Source organism: Scophthalmus maximus, chromosome 1 (assembly GCF_022379125.1).
Source record: "Scophthalmus maximus strain ysfricsl-2021 chromosome 1, ASM2237912v1, whole genome shotgun sequence".
NCBI classification, from domain to species: Eukaryota; Metazoa; Chordata; class Actinopteri; order Pleuronectiformes; family Scophthalmidae; genus Scophthalmus; species Scophthalmus maximus.
Window position 1 is genome coordinate 7,197,501 of NC_061515.1, and position 17,790 is coordinate 7,215,290.

The following is a 17,790-nucleotide window of genomic DNA, read 5'->3' on the forward strand; positions in this document are numbered from 1 at the left end:
CCAAAAGTCTAAGAAACGAATGTATATAAAACATTGAGCTCCACGTGAAGACGATTTAAATCGCACGCTTCCTAACAGAGCTCATGTATTTACATAAAGTTATGTTGCACAGTCCTTATGTCAGCTTATGTCAGCGGTGAAGCTTTCATAATTCCACATTAAGTAGCTACAACACTGTTTGCGTAGAATCCTGAGTAACAGTAATTACCCCAATACACGCTTAAGATGAATAATGTAGTCTTAAGATTCATAACATTTTGTAGCCCAAGTGCCTCAGAACTTATTAGCGTGGGTGGGAATCATCTGTAATGCTGGCAGCGGTGCAACGCACTCACAGTACCAGCTCTTCCCCGAATGTGACAGTGAAAACGAAGCAGAAACGACCGCATAATATGTGACAATTAACCACACGAGATGACACAACGCAGCACAATCATCTCATTATCATTTTAAATGTCTGACCTAACAAAGCCCTGGAGGACGTGGCCTCCTTTTCCGTCAACTCCGTGTATTTCAGGTTTCTGTCAACACCATGGCTACTCCATGCCAGTGAATATGAGACAGCTCTGTGGTCGTCAGGCAGCATTTTCCTAGGATACCTGTTCCAAATAAACTGAGCAAGAGGGAAACAGTCATACCACTGACACTCGCAGGGAAAAATCCCCTCTTGAACAGCTGTTGGTTTCTATAAAACATGAGATAAACGGCAACTTTACTGGGATTCCATGATTTCAGCGCTGATTACATAATATTGATGCCCTGTAAATACTGGATCCCCGGGAAAATCTTTTTGGTTTAGCAGGTGCTGGGATGCCACCAATTAAAATGCATATTAAGAGAGGGATGACTTCATGAGAGAGAGAGAGAGAGAGAGAGATAGAGAGGGGGGAGATCACAAGGAAATGCACAGAGGAAACAGAAAGATGCAGCGAGGAGTTTGTACGCGACTGCACTTTAACATATAACTACATCGGGGCTAATAGGTCGCTGTGATTTCAGGCTTTTGACCGCGCTGATTTGAGGGTGGGGTGCAGTAGGGACACGACTGTTTTGATGAGAGGGTGAGAAAGTTTGGGTGGGGGTAAGCTTGTAACTAGAGTAACTAGACACCACCTCCACGCCTTGCCCTGTCTTCTTTCTTTCTTTCTCTCCGTGTGTGTGTGTGTGTGTGTGTGTGTGTGTGCCAGACAGCAGCTGATGGCCCGTCATTCTGCTCTTGGCAACACGATGCCAGCAACCCAAGCATCAGACATCATGAGTGCATGCTGTACATGCTACATTTCACATGCTTTACATATGCATATGTGCACGGATAAAAACATCTGAAAAGCTGGCCCTCTTGAACCCATTTGTTGAATTCCTGTACCTTAAGAATAATTGGACAGTATTGTTTAGAATTCAGTTGCAAAGATGCAACAGGGCCTTACTGTTGTGCCTGCCTCTGCCATGGCACTTCTCACATCAAACAACAAGAGTTCACGGAGCATTTGAAGTGGTTTGGCTTGGTGACACGGCATCGTAAAACGGTTTCACACGCGGGGACAATGTCACACTCAACACATGCAACGCTGACCAAGATGAGGTCAGTGTCTCAGCGAAAAAACACTCTACTCTGCTCAAAAACCGAGGCACAACTTGTCAACGGTGTCCACGTCATCGGCAGGAACTTGGCCGATATTTCAGACCATTACTAAGAGTGTGCATGGGAATACATGGGAATAGTGGCACAGGCGAATTGACGCCTCAACAGCAGCTGTCAAAGGCCTGCAGATAAATGATCTTGTTTATATCTGAGAGATCTACTACAGTCTGTAAAGGTCCTATTTTATCTGTGCACTGATTGTCCAGATGCATTTATCAATCTTATCAATTTATGAGTGGTAGTTGTCATTTTGCAGCTAAGAATTCCCCCTGTTTGCTTTTGTAGCTGTGGCCCAGCGCCATTGTATGGATGCCCAGTACTTTTCAGAGGTTGGCTAAGAGTAGCAGACAATGACGCGCAACAGCAAAGAGGATGTGATGAAACATTACCAGTGGAGTGAACATCGTTTCAAACTAAGTGTAGGATAAATGACTGTTTTTTGCTGAACGCCCATCCAAAACATTGTCCCATTATGGCTCAACAACTGTAACTGTAGGCACAACGGGTGATTTGGATTAGTCCTGACGATGAAGCTGTGAGAATGGGTTTGCACTTCGGCCACGCCCATTGCCACAGATGTCCCTTCAACCGGATTACCCGCTGGTGAGGACGCAGACATTTTGCCTCAGGCATGCAGCTTTGGCCTCCGTCTGTGGCACAATATCATGCTGTGTAGGCGTCAAGTGCATATAGCAAAAACCCTTTCACAAGGTTCTTGCATTAAAAAGGGGTCAGTCCGAGACATTGATTAATCAGCTGGAGACCGTGTTTGGGGGTTAGTTTTTTTCCTATCCATGCATTCCACTGGAATTTTGGACTATGACAAATTGCTGGCTGGAAGGCCTCTCACGACATCAAACTTAGCTCCTCTGTTAGAATTGGTGGCCACGAGAGGAGTAACCCATTATGCACCCTTACGGTATTGCACCGGTGGCCTCTTTCGCTTGCAAAAGTTATGTGGGCCCAAGAGATCCTGTTTGCGTGATATTTTAGAAATTATTGCCCCCAACTGAATTTGCAGAAAATGCACTCAGGGGAAAGTAATAGCTCATGCAACAGCTGTTGTGCAAATGACACACAGCCCCTCCATTGGTCACTGCATTTGATTTGACAGGTATTTAGGAGTTCTGTGGCCAATAATCTGTTGTAAATGATATATAACTATATCCCCAGAAATGGTCAACCAACAATTTATGTCTTTTAAACTATTGTGTAAACATCTTTCTGTGCTCTGTACATGTATATCAGAAACAAAATAACATGTTTCACTGATTTGTTTTGGCCAGCATTTTACACTTCGTGACAATGTCCAGAGCTGCAGAGACGTGGGAGGACATTTACCCTGCGTGCGTGTGTGTGTGTGCGTGTGTGTGTGTGTGTGTGTGTGTGTGTGTGTGTCTTTAAGTAAGTTTGTTCATACATGACCTGACTGTCAGTGGGCGCACCACTCCCTATGATGTCCGCAGCATTGGACTGTGTTGACTGATCTTTGATCGTCTGCCCTGGCCCTGTGTGTCAGGGGTATAGACAGTGAACGAACCAACTGAGCTGAGCCAAAATCCCATGGAACCACACCCCGAAAACCACAGAATCATTAAGTGGATCTTGCTCCCACTCCTGCTCCGTCTGGTGTCGTCATATATCGCAAACAAAAAAAAATGTGTCAGTGCTACTCCAAGTGACAGTGGTGGCATCGACATCGAGAAAAGTCCTCTTTGTCACAGCAACCTGGAATTGACCCCCCCCCCCCCCCCCCAACCAATGATAACATTTTCTACTCTGGTTACCCTCTGCAAATGAATCTGGCGCACCATTGTGGGACAATATTGTCTAAGAATCACTGAGTTTGGAAATGAACCAACATGTCCTACCAAATAAGCTTGCAGCGCATTTTGTATACAGCAGAGTATTCACACACACGCGCGCATGTATGCAGAACTAAAAAAAGGCCTTGGTGGGCCTTGATAGGGCCAGGGAAGTAGAGTTTTTTTATGAGCTTGTGTTCCACAGTGATGCTACATGTGAACAGATTTACAAGTCCTTGGCCTGCTGTATTGAACAAACACAGAAGCTAACAGTTCCTGACATTCTGTGAGGTATCAAAAGCCAGTGGAACTTCCCCCGTGTTCCCTATGTCTCACATGCAAAGTTATGTTTTCATTACGAGAGAGAGGAAAATGTCCTCATGGTAGAGCAGGTGCTTCACTGGGCCGGGAAAGGGTGGAGAATGTTGTTAACGCTGCCATGCACCATTCGGTCACTTCATAATGAGGAGATAGTGTGGGAAGTTTGGGAGAGTTGACTCGACCAATAAATAGCACTTTTAGACACTGCATGTCAAGAAATTACAGAACAGATGTGTAGGTGTCGTAGACCAACAACACATGGCAGACATGGAGGAGTGAAGGAGAAGGGAGGCGGAGGGCTGCCGCCGAAATGGCAATGTGTGAGACACAGATGGAAAAAAAGACAGAGAGGAGGATGTCGGGACAAAGAAGAGAAAATCCGAAAAGAGGCTGTCCACAAGATAATTTCTTCACGAGCCTGCTGAGCTTGTTTCAATAACTCAACCTGATCCTCTGCCTCCTCCCAACATGAACATGCATGTACAAAATGTTGAGCTTCTACGGCCAACTACGCTTTTGGCTACCACATGTGCCTACAGGACACCTAATAGCTCTCCCGGTAACTTCCACTCGAACAACTAAATAACTGACATACCCTGAAGTCTAAAAGTCTAGAAGGACCAAATATTTTTGTCTTTTCGCATCCAAAAGTATGTATCAGGAAATTATGATCAAATAGTTTTTTAATGATGTCCAGATTGAGAGTCAGTTAAGAACAGCGCAGATATGTCGATGAGGTCATTCGCGATCTTTTGAAGCCACACATTATAATTTACTGAACTGAGGTTTGTGATTCCATGCCAAAACAAAATGACTACATGTTACTTTGAGTTCAACGGCATATCCAGCACCAACCAATGCTGTTATTACAAGCATGCACAACGGTGACAGATGAAAGGGAATATAGGGTCTGACCTGGCAGGACATGGTTTGGTGTTGCAGGGCATCAGTCCGGTAGCTGGTCTCGATCTGGGATTGCAGTAGGAAGTGTTCACCTGTACTCTCAAGTCCCTGTAACATGCTGACCTGGTGTTCATCTGGCCTGCATGGGTTACGTATCGACAAGTTAAGGCACATCGTCATAAGCTCACGTAAAACAAATATATAATTGTCATTCTTAGTTATATAGTCTATTCCTGACTTATACCACTCAGCGATTTTAACATAACAGCAGTAAAACAAAACCACCAGGGTCATATGAAGTGTGATGGATTCAATCGTTATGGGAAGGCATTAAAGAGTATTGGCATGGATGGATAAATGGTTCACTCTGGAGCTCGTAAACAGCAGCTTCTCAAAACAACAAAAAAAAGATTGAGTGTTTTTATGTGAAGATAAATATGATAGTGTTTTTTTGATGTATCCGAAACTTGAATCCTAGCTTCACAGATATCCCGGTTGGTATTTGGCCTTAGGCAAGAAGGTCAGTCGGCACTCCCGACTCATACAGGTCAGTTAGTCAGTCACAGTCTTTAATAAAGCAAACGACCCCCAACCCATCGCGGCCTACAATCAGCGCACAAGAAGGTGGAGGTGGTTAGGGTGGACCGCCACAGACCAGGGTGGGGAACTTTAACCTGGAGGGTCAATCAACAGGAACTTTACACTGGGGGCTTTGTTCACACTCATGAAGACAGGCAAGTGCACACAGGAATGCACACACACACACACACACACACACACACACACACACACACACACACACACACACACACACACACACACACACACACACACACACACACACACACACACACACACACACACACACACACACACACACACACACACACACACACACACACACACACACACACACCTTTATCTCCTAAACTCTGACCTCAAATCACTATGTCAGGAACTGCTCAGGTCAATTTAAAAGTCTTTGTATGTGTTTCTCTGTGTGTGTGTGTGTGTGTGTGTGTGTGTGTGGTGGTTTAATTCTAGGCCTCTGGTGGGACAAAGGACACTGGCCAAAGCCATGCAGGTGTGTGCTTGCTTGCTTTAAGGTATCTCTGTGTGTTTGTATGTGTGTGTGTATGTGTGCGTGTGTGTGTAATAGCAGGTCACCAGTCGAACAAGAGGGGGTCCCACCAGTCCGAAACAAGAGCTACTAATGCTTCCTCACTAATGATGGTCTCCGTTTAACCTGCAGCTAAAAGCCTTATTATAGATCAGAGAGGCTTCAGATGCCCCTCCATTGATCTACAAACTGTCTATTAATCTGTGGGGTTGGCCCAGATTGAAAAGAGGCCATGTGTCCTTTTTCATACAATAGCCTTTGAATTAATTCTACAACTATATCCAAAATACCCCCCCCCCCAAAAAAAAGCATTTAAAAAAAAATAAAAAATAGTTGAGATGAGAGACATCTCCATGGAGACATGCTATGGACATTTTTTTGCCATTCAGGTTTGTACATACCTCCAGCACAAGTCGCTGAGCACTGGGAGCGTATGATGGCCCATGTGTAATTATGTTTGATGTGATTCTTCTTCTCATCAGCTCTCTTCAGGGTGTATTCCCAACGTACACCTGGGTTCCAGCCCTGCAGCAATATCTGCGGGGCAAAGATTATGGTGAGAATGATACGATGAAAGACGGTAAAAACACGTTTCATGCAGGCACATCACCAAGCAAATACGTGAATAAGTGACCAAATAGCACAAAAACATTAAAAAGTGACATAACATTGTTCGAAGAAATAATGTATGTGTCCACTGATATCTCACCTCTATGACCAGTGTGTCATTGGTGGGGCCAGTTGAAAAGATGCTCTCTGGTCTGTTATAGGGTCTCTTGTATTCGAGAATGGCCCCGGCGATGGGATGTCGGCCCGGCCAGTCCACAGTCCAGTGTCCGTTCAGGTAGTAGCGTCTCTGGGTGTCCCTGACAGCCAGGTATGAGCTGGATGTATTCTGCTCCATGACACGGATGCTGCGAGCCCCTGCTGGGATGGTTACCACCCCATAGTACTCTGACAAAAGACAAACCCCTTAAAAGAATCTGCACAAGCGATAGCAACCATGGCAAAAATATTCCGTTTACTAACATGAACCGTGAAACCAAAACCGCAGAAAATAGTCTTGTGTATGAGCCAGAAAACGATAGAAGGCGGGAAAGGGCACAGCAGCTTGTAAAATATCTCAAACCAATGAACGAAACCTTTTGATTCTAATGTACGTTGACTTACGGTTGGTATAATGCTGCTTGGTGTACTGTCCTTTGTAGATCTTGCAGGTGGAGTTGTCTCCTTTACACACCCCGCAAGCATCGGGCACGGCCGCGGAGCCCAACACACGGTCGCAGCCAACTCTCTGCGGGGAGAAAACACATCATTTGAACAAAAAAGGCAGTTATGAACATTAAATGCAACCTTTACATCAAACAGCGTGATCATTTAACACACATTTTCCCTCTCATAGTGACAGGTCAGCTCTTTGTTTCATTGCGTTTGAAGTGGTTGACGGACGGCACAGCGAGGGGCGTCCATCGATGTTCTCCACGGCTGAAGCCGTCCTCGAAATTTACAGCTCAACTTCAAGAGATCTCGCGCACGATGCCGTCTTCCAAAAAAAACCTCCAGCGACAACTCCGCGCACAACGCAACTCCGACGCAACCGCGTTACCGCCTCACACTGCTCGGCGGTATTACCTCACACAGTCCGTCAACGCAGACATTCGTGCTGTCCAGTGAGCAGAGGGTCCCGTCCTTAACTTTACTGGCCAGGGCAAAGAAGAAATCATAACCTTCAGCAAAGCAGTAGAGCTTGCACACATCTTGATCTGGAAGAAAAAGAAAAAGAACCATAGGAGCCAGAGGCAAAAGGCAAATTGTTTAGTGGCAAAAAAAAAAAAAAAAATCCCTTTTGTCATTTCACTTCTTTTTCAAAATGGACCGAGCCCTCGTCTCACCGTCCACTCTGGTGTATGGTCTCCACGTGTAGTACCATCCTCTGAACTGTTTGCTGTTGAATTCGGCACACTGCTGCGCCCTGTAGTTAACGGTGTTGGGCGGACAATCCTCAGTGTTGCAGAGTTTGTACGACCTGGAGGAGCCCTCACAGAACTTCCCTCCATATGCAGGCCTGCGCAGAGGAATACATAGACAGGGAGATGGATGACTTTATTAATCCCCGGGGGGGAATCCATTTTTCCTAGCAGCCATACAGTGAGGGATGATGTCAAAAAGTACGCGGATGGAGAAAATTGTACAAATATGCAAAAATAGAAAATACACAATTAAATACAAAGACCAAAAAAAGCCGTTAAGAAAAAGGTGCAGTATTAAAGCAAAAGTCTGATTTAGAAAAAAAACATGGGGGGGGGCTGTGAGGTTATTGTCCATGATTGTGTGTTGGTTTGCCTCCATTCTTTCCTCAGCCACTTCCTCCAGAGTGGCGAGCTCGGACCCAACCACAGATCCCAGCCTTTTAATTTAGTTTTATTTCAAGAAGTCTGGTTGCGGCCTACATATGTATTTAATGAAAGCTTTCCCTTCGTTGTTGTTTATTCTGATATTCCGTTTATTCATTTTTCTTTCCAATGTTTCCTAATTCATTCTCAGTGTTACACACTGAATTTCCCTTTAACTGTATTTTCATTATAACTATCTCTCCTCTGTATGTGTCTCTTTTGAAGGCTCGTCCAATCACAGGTGTATCGCCCCGGGCTATGTTCCTTAAAAATACCTTACCCCCGGACAATTACACCCTCCGTAAGCCCCCCAATCACATTGTCACTTATCTCCGTCTCAGATTCTCTCCCTTTACCTCTCTACATTTCATCTCCCTCTTTTTTAATCCCTTATCCGTCATCTCCTCTACCCATTGCCCCCTCTCCCTCCCTCCCTCTCCCCTGCCCCCCCTCTCTCCTGGCCTGTCTTTGTCTCCCTTCCCCTCCACCACCGTCTCATTGGTCTCATCACTCTCTGTTTAATTTAGCCCAACACTTGTCAGGATCTTGGCATGACATGATAAAGAGGAGGGCCCCGGCATTGAGGATAGGGCCCCCCTGACTGACACTGGCAGCGCAAATAATCCGGAGTGACTGATGAGCATGGGATTAAGTGAACTGATAAGCGACGTAGCGATGAACCCACGTGAATGGATTTTTTTTTGGGGGGGGCGCGGGGGGGGGGGGGGGGGGGGGGGGGGTGTCACGTGTCTTAATACACTCTTGGCCTTGAGTTGAGCAATCGGAAACCACATCTCTCTTTGTGTACAGTTGTATAAAGTTTTGGCTGTTGGCGTACATCGTTGTTGTGCAAGAGAAAGTAAAATAATGCGGAGTCATTAACATTTTCTGTGTTGCAGTGACGCCATTGCAGATGTACATTTCACCAAAAGGGTAAAAAAAAGGTTGTTTTTACAGTTCTGTTTGAGTTCAGATTATATATAAGTGTCGCTGAGATCATTTCTAACCATGATGCTTCCATTCTTTATGCTGATTATCGCCTCCTGGTCTCAGTTCAACACTTAACACATGGAGGGCGAGGATTTGATCGTCTTATGGAAGTTGTGAACTGTGCCTTTGTTGCTGATATTTTCATTTCTGTGAGCAAAATTTCCGTTCTCATCTTTGCTAACATTGCACTGATGTAGTGAGGGGCTGTTTTGAGAGTATTTCTGTACCTGGGGTTGTTGCACTGTCTCTCTCGATAGGTGACTCCGCTCTCGCAGCTTCGCGAGCAGGCCGACCAGGAAGACCACTCCGACCACTGGCCGTGCTGAGGCCTCGGGCCCTCGTCGCCCTGTTTTACACACTGGCCCCTGCGACACCACTGGAGAAGGAGAGAGAGAGAGAGAGGACTTATGAGAGCGATTCAGAAGAAAGGAAGGCACCCAACAAGCAAAATAGCAAAAGTGTTCAAAAGCAGCGGACCGCTGCCCTTTATCTTCTGTATGATGACTGTCGGTCAAACCCCAGCAGAGGCCCAGGAGATGCAGCTTTTCAGGTTTTTTCAGGCTGTTAAAAAAGGTCCCGATAGAGTCCTGGTTATACACTCATAGTCCCTCGGTGAAGCTCCAGCGGTTGCTGCTTTTTGGACGGTCTCTACCTTGAGCTGTCATCAGCTGGAATCAACAGAGCTTACGCCAAACACAACTGAAATGTGACTGTGGAAAAAACTGTGTCAAGGATATTCTCCTAAAATAATACACTTACCCATTGTTTTGTACTGTCATATTAGCATGTCATTTTGCCTTATGGTGTATTTAACTCTTGCCCCCCCCCCCCGCATTTCTATTTGTATAAAAACCTTTTCAGAAAGAGTCCAAGTGAAACATTTACAAAAGCATGAAACAGGTTGAAATATACCGTTGCCAACAATGCACAAATCAACATGTTTCTTCACTTCAGAAAAAAACATCCTTTCAAACAATTTTTAGTTCTGAGGCGAAACAGTAAATATCTGCCAAGGGACTGAGATAATTTCACTTCTTTCCAGTGCAAATCAACTGTGAGGGTGGGGTGTCTGCCTCTTTGTGACTTGTTTATTAGTATTTATATCTGGTTTCTACGTAATTCTCTGAAAGAATGCATCGGGTCAGGCAGATTCTTTTTTAACTATGCATTTTTTTGACATTATTCCCACGTTCTCTCAATTTGACGAGGACAATTTCCCCTCACGATCTGGTCGCTGCTAACTTCTCGGGGAATTTGCAGGGGGCCACCCAGACCAGGCGGCTTTCCACCCGTGAACAACTGCCAAATGTGATCCATGAGGTAACCATGCAGGCAAGGCAGCAGAGGAATATCAAACTACAGAATGTGGAAAGTTATGTGAATAAAGACCCGTCTTGCCCGAGTTCTTGAAAATGATGGGGCCGCTACAACACAGAGTCATGCGACTGAGTCAAGCTATTAGCTGTATATACTGCATTTCAAAAAAGGCAGAGTCATTAACCGACCGGCCAATCACGTGTTTCAAAATGAGCAGTACTACTTCACTCAGAATCCCTCAATGTAACGGGAGAACACTTTGCAATAATCTAAACTCCCTTAAAGCAACATTATGTCACAAGCTGTTTCCTGGCACAGCAATGACCTGGATTTGTACATGTCAAGATGACATCAGTCGAAATATGCTCAATTCGCCTTGGAGCGATCTCAAGAACCTTTGCATGCACATGCACACACACGCGCGCACACGCACCCACACACACACGCACGCACGCATGCACGCGCACACACACCTCCAGCTAATCTCGTGGTCCTTGACTATGCGAGAGCTAGAACAGCTGATTTCCCCTCAGTTTTCCCTTTGCGGCTGAGTGCCACAGATTCCTAAGTGAGCCTGTCATTGTTTGTGTTCAGTTAATTGTCCCGTGGAGAGAGAGAGGGCGGGATTAAACCATCAAGTTCAATATATTGAGAAGCAAATGCCGATGAGGGGGCTGTCAGGGAAGAAGGGGTGAGAGAGAGAGAGAGAGAGAGAGCGCCTTGGGGGAGAATCATCTTGAAAGAAGGACAAAGAAAAACAAAGAAGAAATAAAGAGCACAGATTGCTTTTTGGCCCCAACCCCGATAGCTTAATTTCGCCATGTCAGCAACAAACCAATCGCAGCTGCTCCCCAAGTTAGAATAATGGAGGGAGACCTTGGTACCTCTACGAAAGAGGAAGGATTTTATTGACGGCGCACTCAAATCTTAAAACGCAATAAAGTCAAACTTTTCACTTAGCGTAACGGGGCTTTTATTAGTCTGTGCCGGGAGACGGTGACACCGGTGTGTAATTCCACCCCGTTAAGAGATGTGCAGTTTAGCGCAGTTCAAGGCCTTTTGTTTTGACTGGATGTATCAGCACTTCATATCACTGAAACACTCAATAAATAATACTTTTATAATGATATCTCCATCCATTTGGCCTGTTCACCTCACTCACACAGAGTAACTTCCTTAGAGGAACCCCCTTTTGAGAGGAAAGTGCATGTGTGTCTGCGTGTAAGACGTCTCTATGAGCATTAATCATTAATAATACTAATTGCCTGCTTTTAATGTTATAAATGGATGGTTAATGGATGGCATTTTTATAACTCTTTTCTAGTCCTGACGCACATTCAAAGCGCTTTACACTTCTCCATCACTCACGCAAATCTTATTCACACAGTGCAAAGTCAATACGTGTTTAGTGTCTTGTGCCTTTAATTTGTGGATTTATTTTATTTTGACATTGCCATGGAGCAATGTATTGGCACCGGTTAAAAAGAAAAAGAAGACACATGCTGTCCTCATTTGACAAAGCAAGAAAATATCTTTTTCATGTTGAATATCTGAATCATGTCGGCTCCTTAGGCATAAATATGAACAAGGGTTCTTAGGGATGTTATGATTAAAGCGTAGCTCTACCTCCTGAATTGATGGTGAATAAAAGAAGAAGAAAAAAAAGTTGATTACATCCTGAAAAAAGAAGTATGGATGTCTGGCTGCATGTCCCTGCAAAGTGATGACTCAAAAGCCACTGATAAAAGTGAATATGTTCTCACGCCAGTCATGGGGTTCCACTCTCCAGGCGACAAAAAAGCCTTTAAGTGTATCACCCGAATGCCGAAAAACACATGCAGGAGGCGGGACGCGACGATAATTCAGCAGCGGAAATAAAATAACAAAATTGTTTGCAGAAATCAACAAGCCTACTTGCTCACTGTGAATCTTTTGGAGGTTTTCCATGCTGTATTTTCACATGGGCTATCATCAAATCAACATTTGAGAACATTTTGAATGGGCACACATGGGGGGGGGGGCAGGCACGCACGCACGCACACACACATAAAAAAACAATAAAAAAACATGTCAAGTCACCATATCAGGGCCGCAGGCAGAGCCTTCAGCAGCTGGCATGAATTTGGTCTCACATTTCCTCCCGACGCGGTGACACCACAGAGCCTTGCAGATATCCTGGAACAGCATGAGAGAAGGCAAACGGGTGAGTGATGAGACACTGCTAATTTCAGAAGTGGGATGATCACTGTCCTTCTCACAACACTTTGTAAACAAAGCTGGCACTGGTGCGAAACGACAAATCACGATACATTCGGTATTTTTGCCTCTATAGAGAGCTGTAGAGACACGTTGACGGAAACTTAGGGACTGAAGATTGAATCTGAGGAGTCTGAATAATGATCATTTGGCAAGTTATCGGTGTGGCGGAACCTTCTACTCCCCCCCCCCCAACAAAATCAATGCCTCAGTAGCTAGGATAACGGAGAGAAAAACATTGTAAATCATGCAAAACCATTGTTTCTGTTGAAGAATAACAAAGCAATTAAATGGAGAAAAAAAACCCTGTAATCTGTATTTTTCATACATTTTACTGGATCAATATTCCAGTTCATCCCGACACAAATGGCATATACGTGAAGAGACAGAGATAATCCCATGCATTAACAAGGCACATCTGCCTCACCAAACTTGCATGATATCATGACCGTGTTTCTCAGCAGTAGTCTAAAGGATTCAGCTGGGAACACCAGGTGGTTTCCCCTGCATGCATTGCCTGAGAAACACGGCCTACCACATTTCAACATCGTTCCTACTGCTATCTGAATGACTATATCAGATTCTGACAACTCAGTGCAGACGCTGACAGGCACTGCGGCCTCGGCTTGCCGCTGCCAAGAGCCACCATGGAATTCATCCCAAGGCCTATTTGTCCAGCTGTTTTGCTTGCGCGGGCCTTTCTTGGAGGCAGTGAGAAATGGCAGAGAGTGAGCGAACGGTGGAAGACATTGACAAAGAGAGACAGGAAGAGGTGAAGAGGAGAGAAGGAATGAAGGGGGAAAAACACCCATACATATTTTGCTTTTTGCTATGGGTAACCAAGCTGTATCTAACCACAAGCACCGTGGCGACTATCGTTTGGCCGCTCCAGCGGTACCTTATCTTGACAACGCCTGCCAAATGGTTCCATGAAATACGATTTCATTACATGGTGAATTGCACCACAGAGGCTGATACTTGAGTGGGGTTTTTTTTTAATGAGTAACAAGTGTCTGGAAAGACAGTGAGCATGAGGGCTGCTCGGGGATTTGTCGGGGTCCCTGTGTGCACCTTGCTGCTACCAGGTGCATGAGCAGAGGCGGTGTGAGGCCGAAAACCCAACCACGAGGGAGCAGCTCTCAGACACCGTATGGCTGAAATCATGTACTTTTTAAAGGCTCAGATGCATAAAGGGAGATTCCATGTGTCGATATCATTGGTTCGGATCCATCTGGGACAGAGTTCAAACCCTCTTTCTCGACTACAAACCAGGCTGATTCATGTCACAGCAATGGTATCAGCACCATGCTCCTCAATGAAATATAATAAACCTATGAAAAAAAAAAGGAAAATCAAAATGTGTGGTCATTCGAGTCCATAAAGTTGAGGTCTTAAAGCCCACATGCTATCGTCTCACAGTTTAAGATTTTTCTGTCCTCTTGGATGTAAAGATGCTGGTCATTTCAATTTGAGGTTTAACTAATGAATTTTTTTGTGGAAGGGTTTGGCGCCTCTTTGGTTCTGGTGGACTTTTCGCCGGGCTGCCATGTTTGGCACCATGGCGATTTCTAATGTGGATGCAACAACGCCAGTGAGTTAAAACAAATGTCTAAACGCCCATCGGGACCCACACAGAGCATCTCAAACAACATCAGCTCTAATGAGACAATGGGAGAGCAACAGGGAAAAGATTCCCATTGGCAGCGCTCCAGTGTATATATAGTCATCCATCCCAGTGAGTATCTCATGGGCAGCATTCTAACTCTCACAGTTTGTTTTGTGTGTGTGTGTGTGTGGGTGTGTGCAGGGCATCTAAACCTAATCCGTTTCCTTCCTCTCATCTTTAGTCTTCCATTTTCCATTCTCTGCATCCCTTTCTCAATTTCTTAGAAAACAACTGTCATCAGAATTTTTAAAGAACTAATTAAGCAGGTTTCCTGCCAGTGTAGTGAAAAATAACCTGAGAGAATCATGGCATGGGACTTGTTACTATGCGAGGGGTTGCACAGTTGAGCCCAAAATCAATTTTACCTTCTTGAAATCCAGGGTGCAGAGTTTGGCCTTCTCCCCGAACTGCCACTTGCACTGTGTGTCTGCATCGTAGAGCTCGCCAGGCAGCTTCTCGGGGTACGGATACTCCTTGACTGCTCTGGGTTCATCTGATAGGCACAGAGCCTGGGCAGAACTGGAAGAGAAGCGAGGAAAGAAAAGACAGTAAAGAAAAAAACAGTAAAGAAAAGACACAAGATGAGGAAGGACGAGGGAGTGAGCAAAAGTGGCAGAGTGGGAATGAGGATAGCAACAGCGAGAGGGGAGTGCAGGTAAAAAGGTCAGGGAAGGAGAGAGGGAAGAGAACAAATATTTAGGGGTGACATTAATCATTAATATTAAAAGAACTTCTCTGAAATACCACATGCACGCAACGGTGAAACAGACATGTGATTCAGTGCCACGCTGCATTAACGTGACGTATCTGGTATGTAAGCCTCCCCGCATGCTGTGCGCGCAGAAACTCCACAACAGAGAGCGTCGGTCCGCGATACTCCATTGTTCCCCACTTTGGAGAGTACCGTAAAATGTTGCCGTGGAGACATAACAAGTCGCCAAACTCTAACCCTGAGAGTAATGGTTTATATGCATCAGACACTCAATTATGGCATTACAGAAAAAAAAAGAAAGAAAAATTCTTTGCCCATATCGCTCATATCCTAACACCAGCGGGGGGGTTTCCAATGTTAACTGATATCGGTGGTTGCTATACAGAGATGTTTTACAGCTTACACACTGCAGGCAGGGGAATATAATACAAGAATATGCTGGAAAGAGCATGAAAAGGCAAAATGTGTTGGAATGGTTCGACGTGCTAGTGAGTGGTCCTGATTGCTTTAGCAGAATATATGTGTCTGTGTGTGTGCGGTGTGTGATCTTCCATCGCTTTATGAGCCCTATGTGTCCACAGAGAACAATGGCTGTTCTGCAAGTGCAATATTCTGATATCATACATTATTCAAAGTATCTGAAATGTACATTACATTCACAGCGTACGGCCAATCCGCACAAAGTGAGGCCCGTGGGCAGGCAGGCGCTCAAATCGCGCATGAAATGACGAGGTCGGTGTGGAGCTAATTTGCAGGATCTCAGGACGGATTCCCTTCGGAGCAGGTCTTTTGCATTCACCGATGGCACTGCAAGAGACAGGATGTTGTTTTTTCCCCAAAATGTAGGCTGCACGCACTGTACAACCCCTGATTATCATCAGCTGGAGATGAAAATGGGTCTGATAAAGCCATCCCTTCTTTTCCAAGGATTCCCTGCTGATCTGCTGACTCATCACTTCCAGATTAAAAAAAAATAAATAAAAAAAATCTATCCCCCACGTACAGAGGAATATCGGGGCTAGGCATGAGAAAAGAAGTGAGAGGGGAAAGATTTGGTTTTTTTACTTTTGCGAGGAAGCGAAGTTGAAAGGAGAGACTCAAGTCAAAATGTCGAGAGTAAAGTTGAAATATTGAGAATAAAATCAACTCTATCCAGTCGGTAGAGCGCCTGACGCCTGTGCGAGCTGCCAGTGCTCCATCTGTCCGAGCTTGTTTGGTTTTTTACCTTCTGAAAAGGTGCACTTTTCAGCACAATGTCTTCAAAGGAAAATCCCTGATTTCTCTGTGTTCATGTGCTAAAAGAGAATTTCCCTGTCACAAAAAAAAGCGATTCTGGAGAATATTTGGACTTTCTCGATATGCAAAATGTAAAAAAAAAATATATATATATGTTCAAAGTATTTTTTTTCTTTACGCCTAAATGCCTCTTCTGAATGGTTTGTTGATACAGCGCACCAAAAGACAACCAAATCATGCCACGTGGTCAGATGAAAAGCCTCCAAAGTGCTGACAGCACTGGCAGATCCTCGCTTGAAAGACGACTGTGGGAAAAAAAATGTCCTCATCACGACTAAAACTACAGCTTCAAGCCGGCAGCTGGTTAGCGCATAACTCAACATCAAGACAAACACTTCTATAGGCGACGCAGAGATGTTGGCGATAAGGTGACCAGGAGGGATGTTTGACCCTGGGAAAAGAAAAAAAGTGGGAACCACTGGAGAAACTTGTGACTTTCACGTGTCGCTGCCTTTTTGACGGCTCTCACCGGCAGAAACAACTCCGAGCGGCTTTCGAGGAAATCCCGCTTTCCCCGCGTCGTGGAAGGTTATCCGTCCGTGCGAGGTCGTGACAGAGAGCTGTGACGAAGCATCTGACCGTACATTCAGTGTTGCTGCCACAGACCTCTCTGTCGTGGCATGAGTGAGGAGAGGCAGATTGAGAACGAGTGCGGGACGCAGAACATTGGCTGACAAAGCTTCTTTCCTCTATGGCAGATTGAGGTAGAAACGTTTAGAAAGGCTTAGTTAACTCAATGAGACACATGAAGCCACAAGCTTTGCAAACATGATACCGTTCTGTTGATTGCAATAAGGAAAAAACATACAGCACTTCAGCATTTCTTTCTTTTTTTTCAGTGATCATACAGGGAGACGACCCTCGGTTGGTTCAGCGGCGCAGAGATCCCCCTTCCACGTGGCCTCGGGGGGGTGACGGGAGTTTAATATAAGGCTGACAGGCCTAACAAGGGTGAGGTCACTCCGGCTCTAATAACTCAGCGAGGAAATACACTGTCTGTCTCCACCACTCTGAGAGCGGAGACCTGACAGTTCAGTTAACACACTGGTAAATTTAGTGGAGGGCACTGGCTCTGGGCTATCTGGTTTCAAGTACACACACACGCACGCACGCACACGCACGCACGCACACACAGACCCATAGACGCTACGTCGGTGATGCTTGTTTTTCACTTGGGTGAGCAGGCTGCATGCATGAAAATCTGTATCACACACACACACACACACACACACACACACACACACACACACACACACACACACACACACACACACACACACACACACACACACACACACACACACACACACACACACACACACACACACACACACACACACACACACACACACACACACACACACACACA

The 17,790-nt window shown here is 45.2% G+C and overlaps 1 protein-coding gene across 1 annotated transcript in view; it reads right to left on the reverse strand.

Moving 5' to 3' along the window:
• The window catches only part of LOC118314425 (A disintegrin and metalloproteinase with thrombospondin motifs 16), a 49,163-nt gene that overhangs the window by 9,294 nt on the left and 22,079 nt on the right, over positions 1-17,790 (reverse strand). The window contains exons 10-18 of the mRNA XM_035640883.2: positions 14,779-14,932; positions 12,571-12,666; positions 9,402-9,550; positions 7,684-7,856; positions 7,424-7,554; positions 6,962-7,085; positions 6,501-6,745; positions 6,193-6,328; positions 4,684-4,810 (exon numbers count right to left, since the gene is read on the reverse strand). Of these exons, the coding sequence (XP_035496776.2) occupies positions 4,684-4,810; positions 6,193-6,328; positions 6,501-6,745; positions 6,962-7,085; positions 7,424-7,554; positions 7,684-7,856; positions 9,402-9,550; positions 12,571-12,666; positions 14,779-14,932 (1,335 nt within the window). The remainder of the gene's footprint in view (positions 1-4,683; positions 4,811-6,192; positions 6,329-6,500; positions 6,746-6,961; positions 7,086-7,423; positions 7,555-7,683; positions 7,857-9,401; positions 9,551-12,570; positions 12,667-14,778; positions 14,933-17,790) is intronic.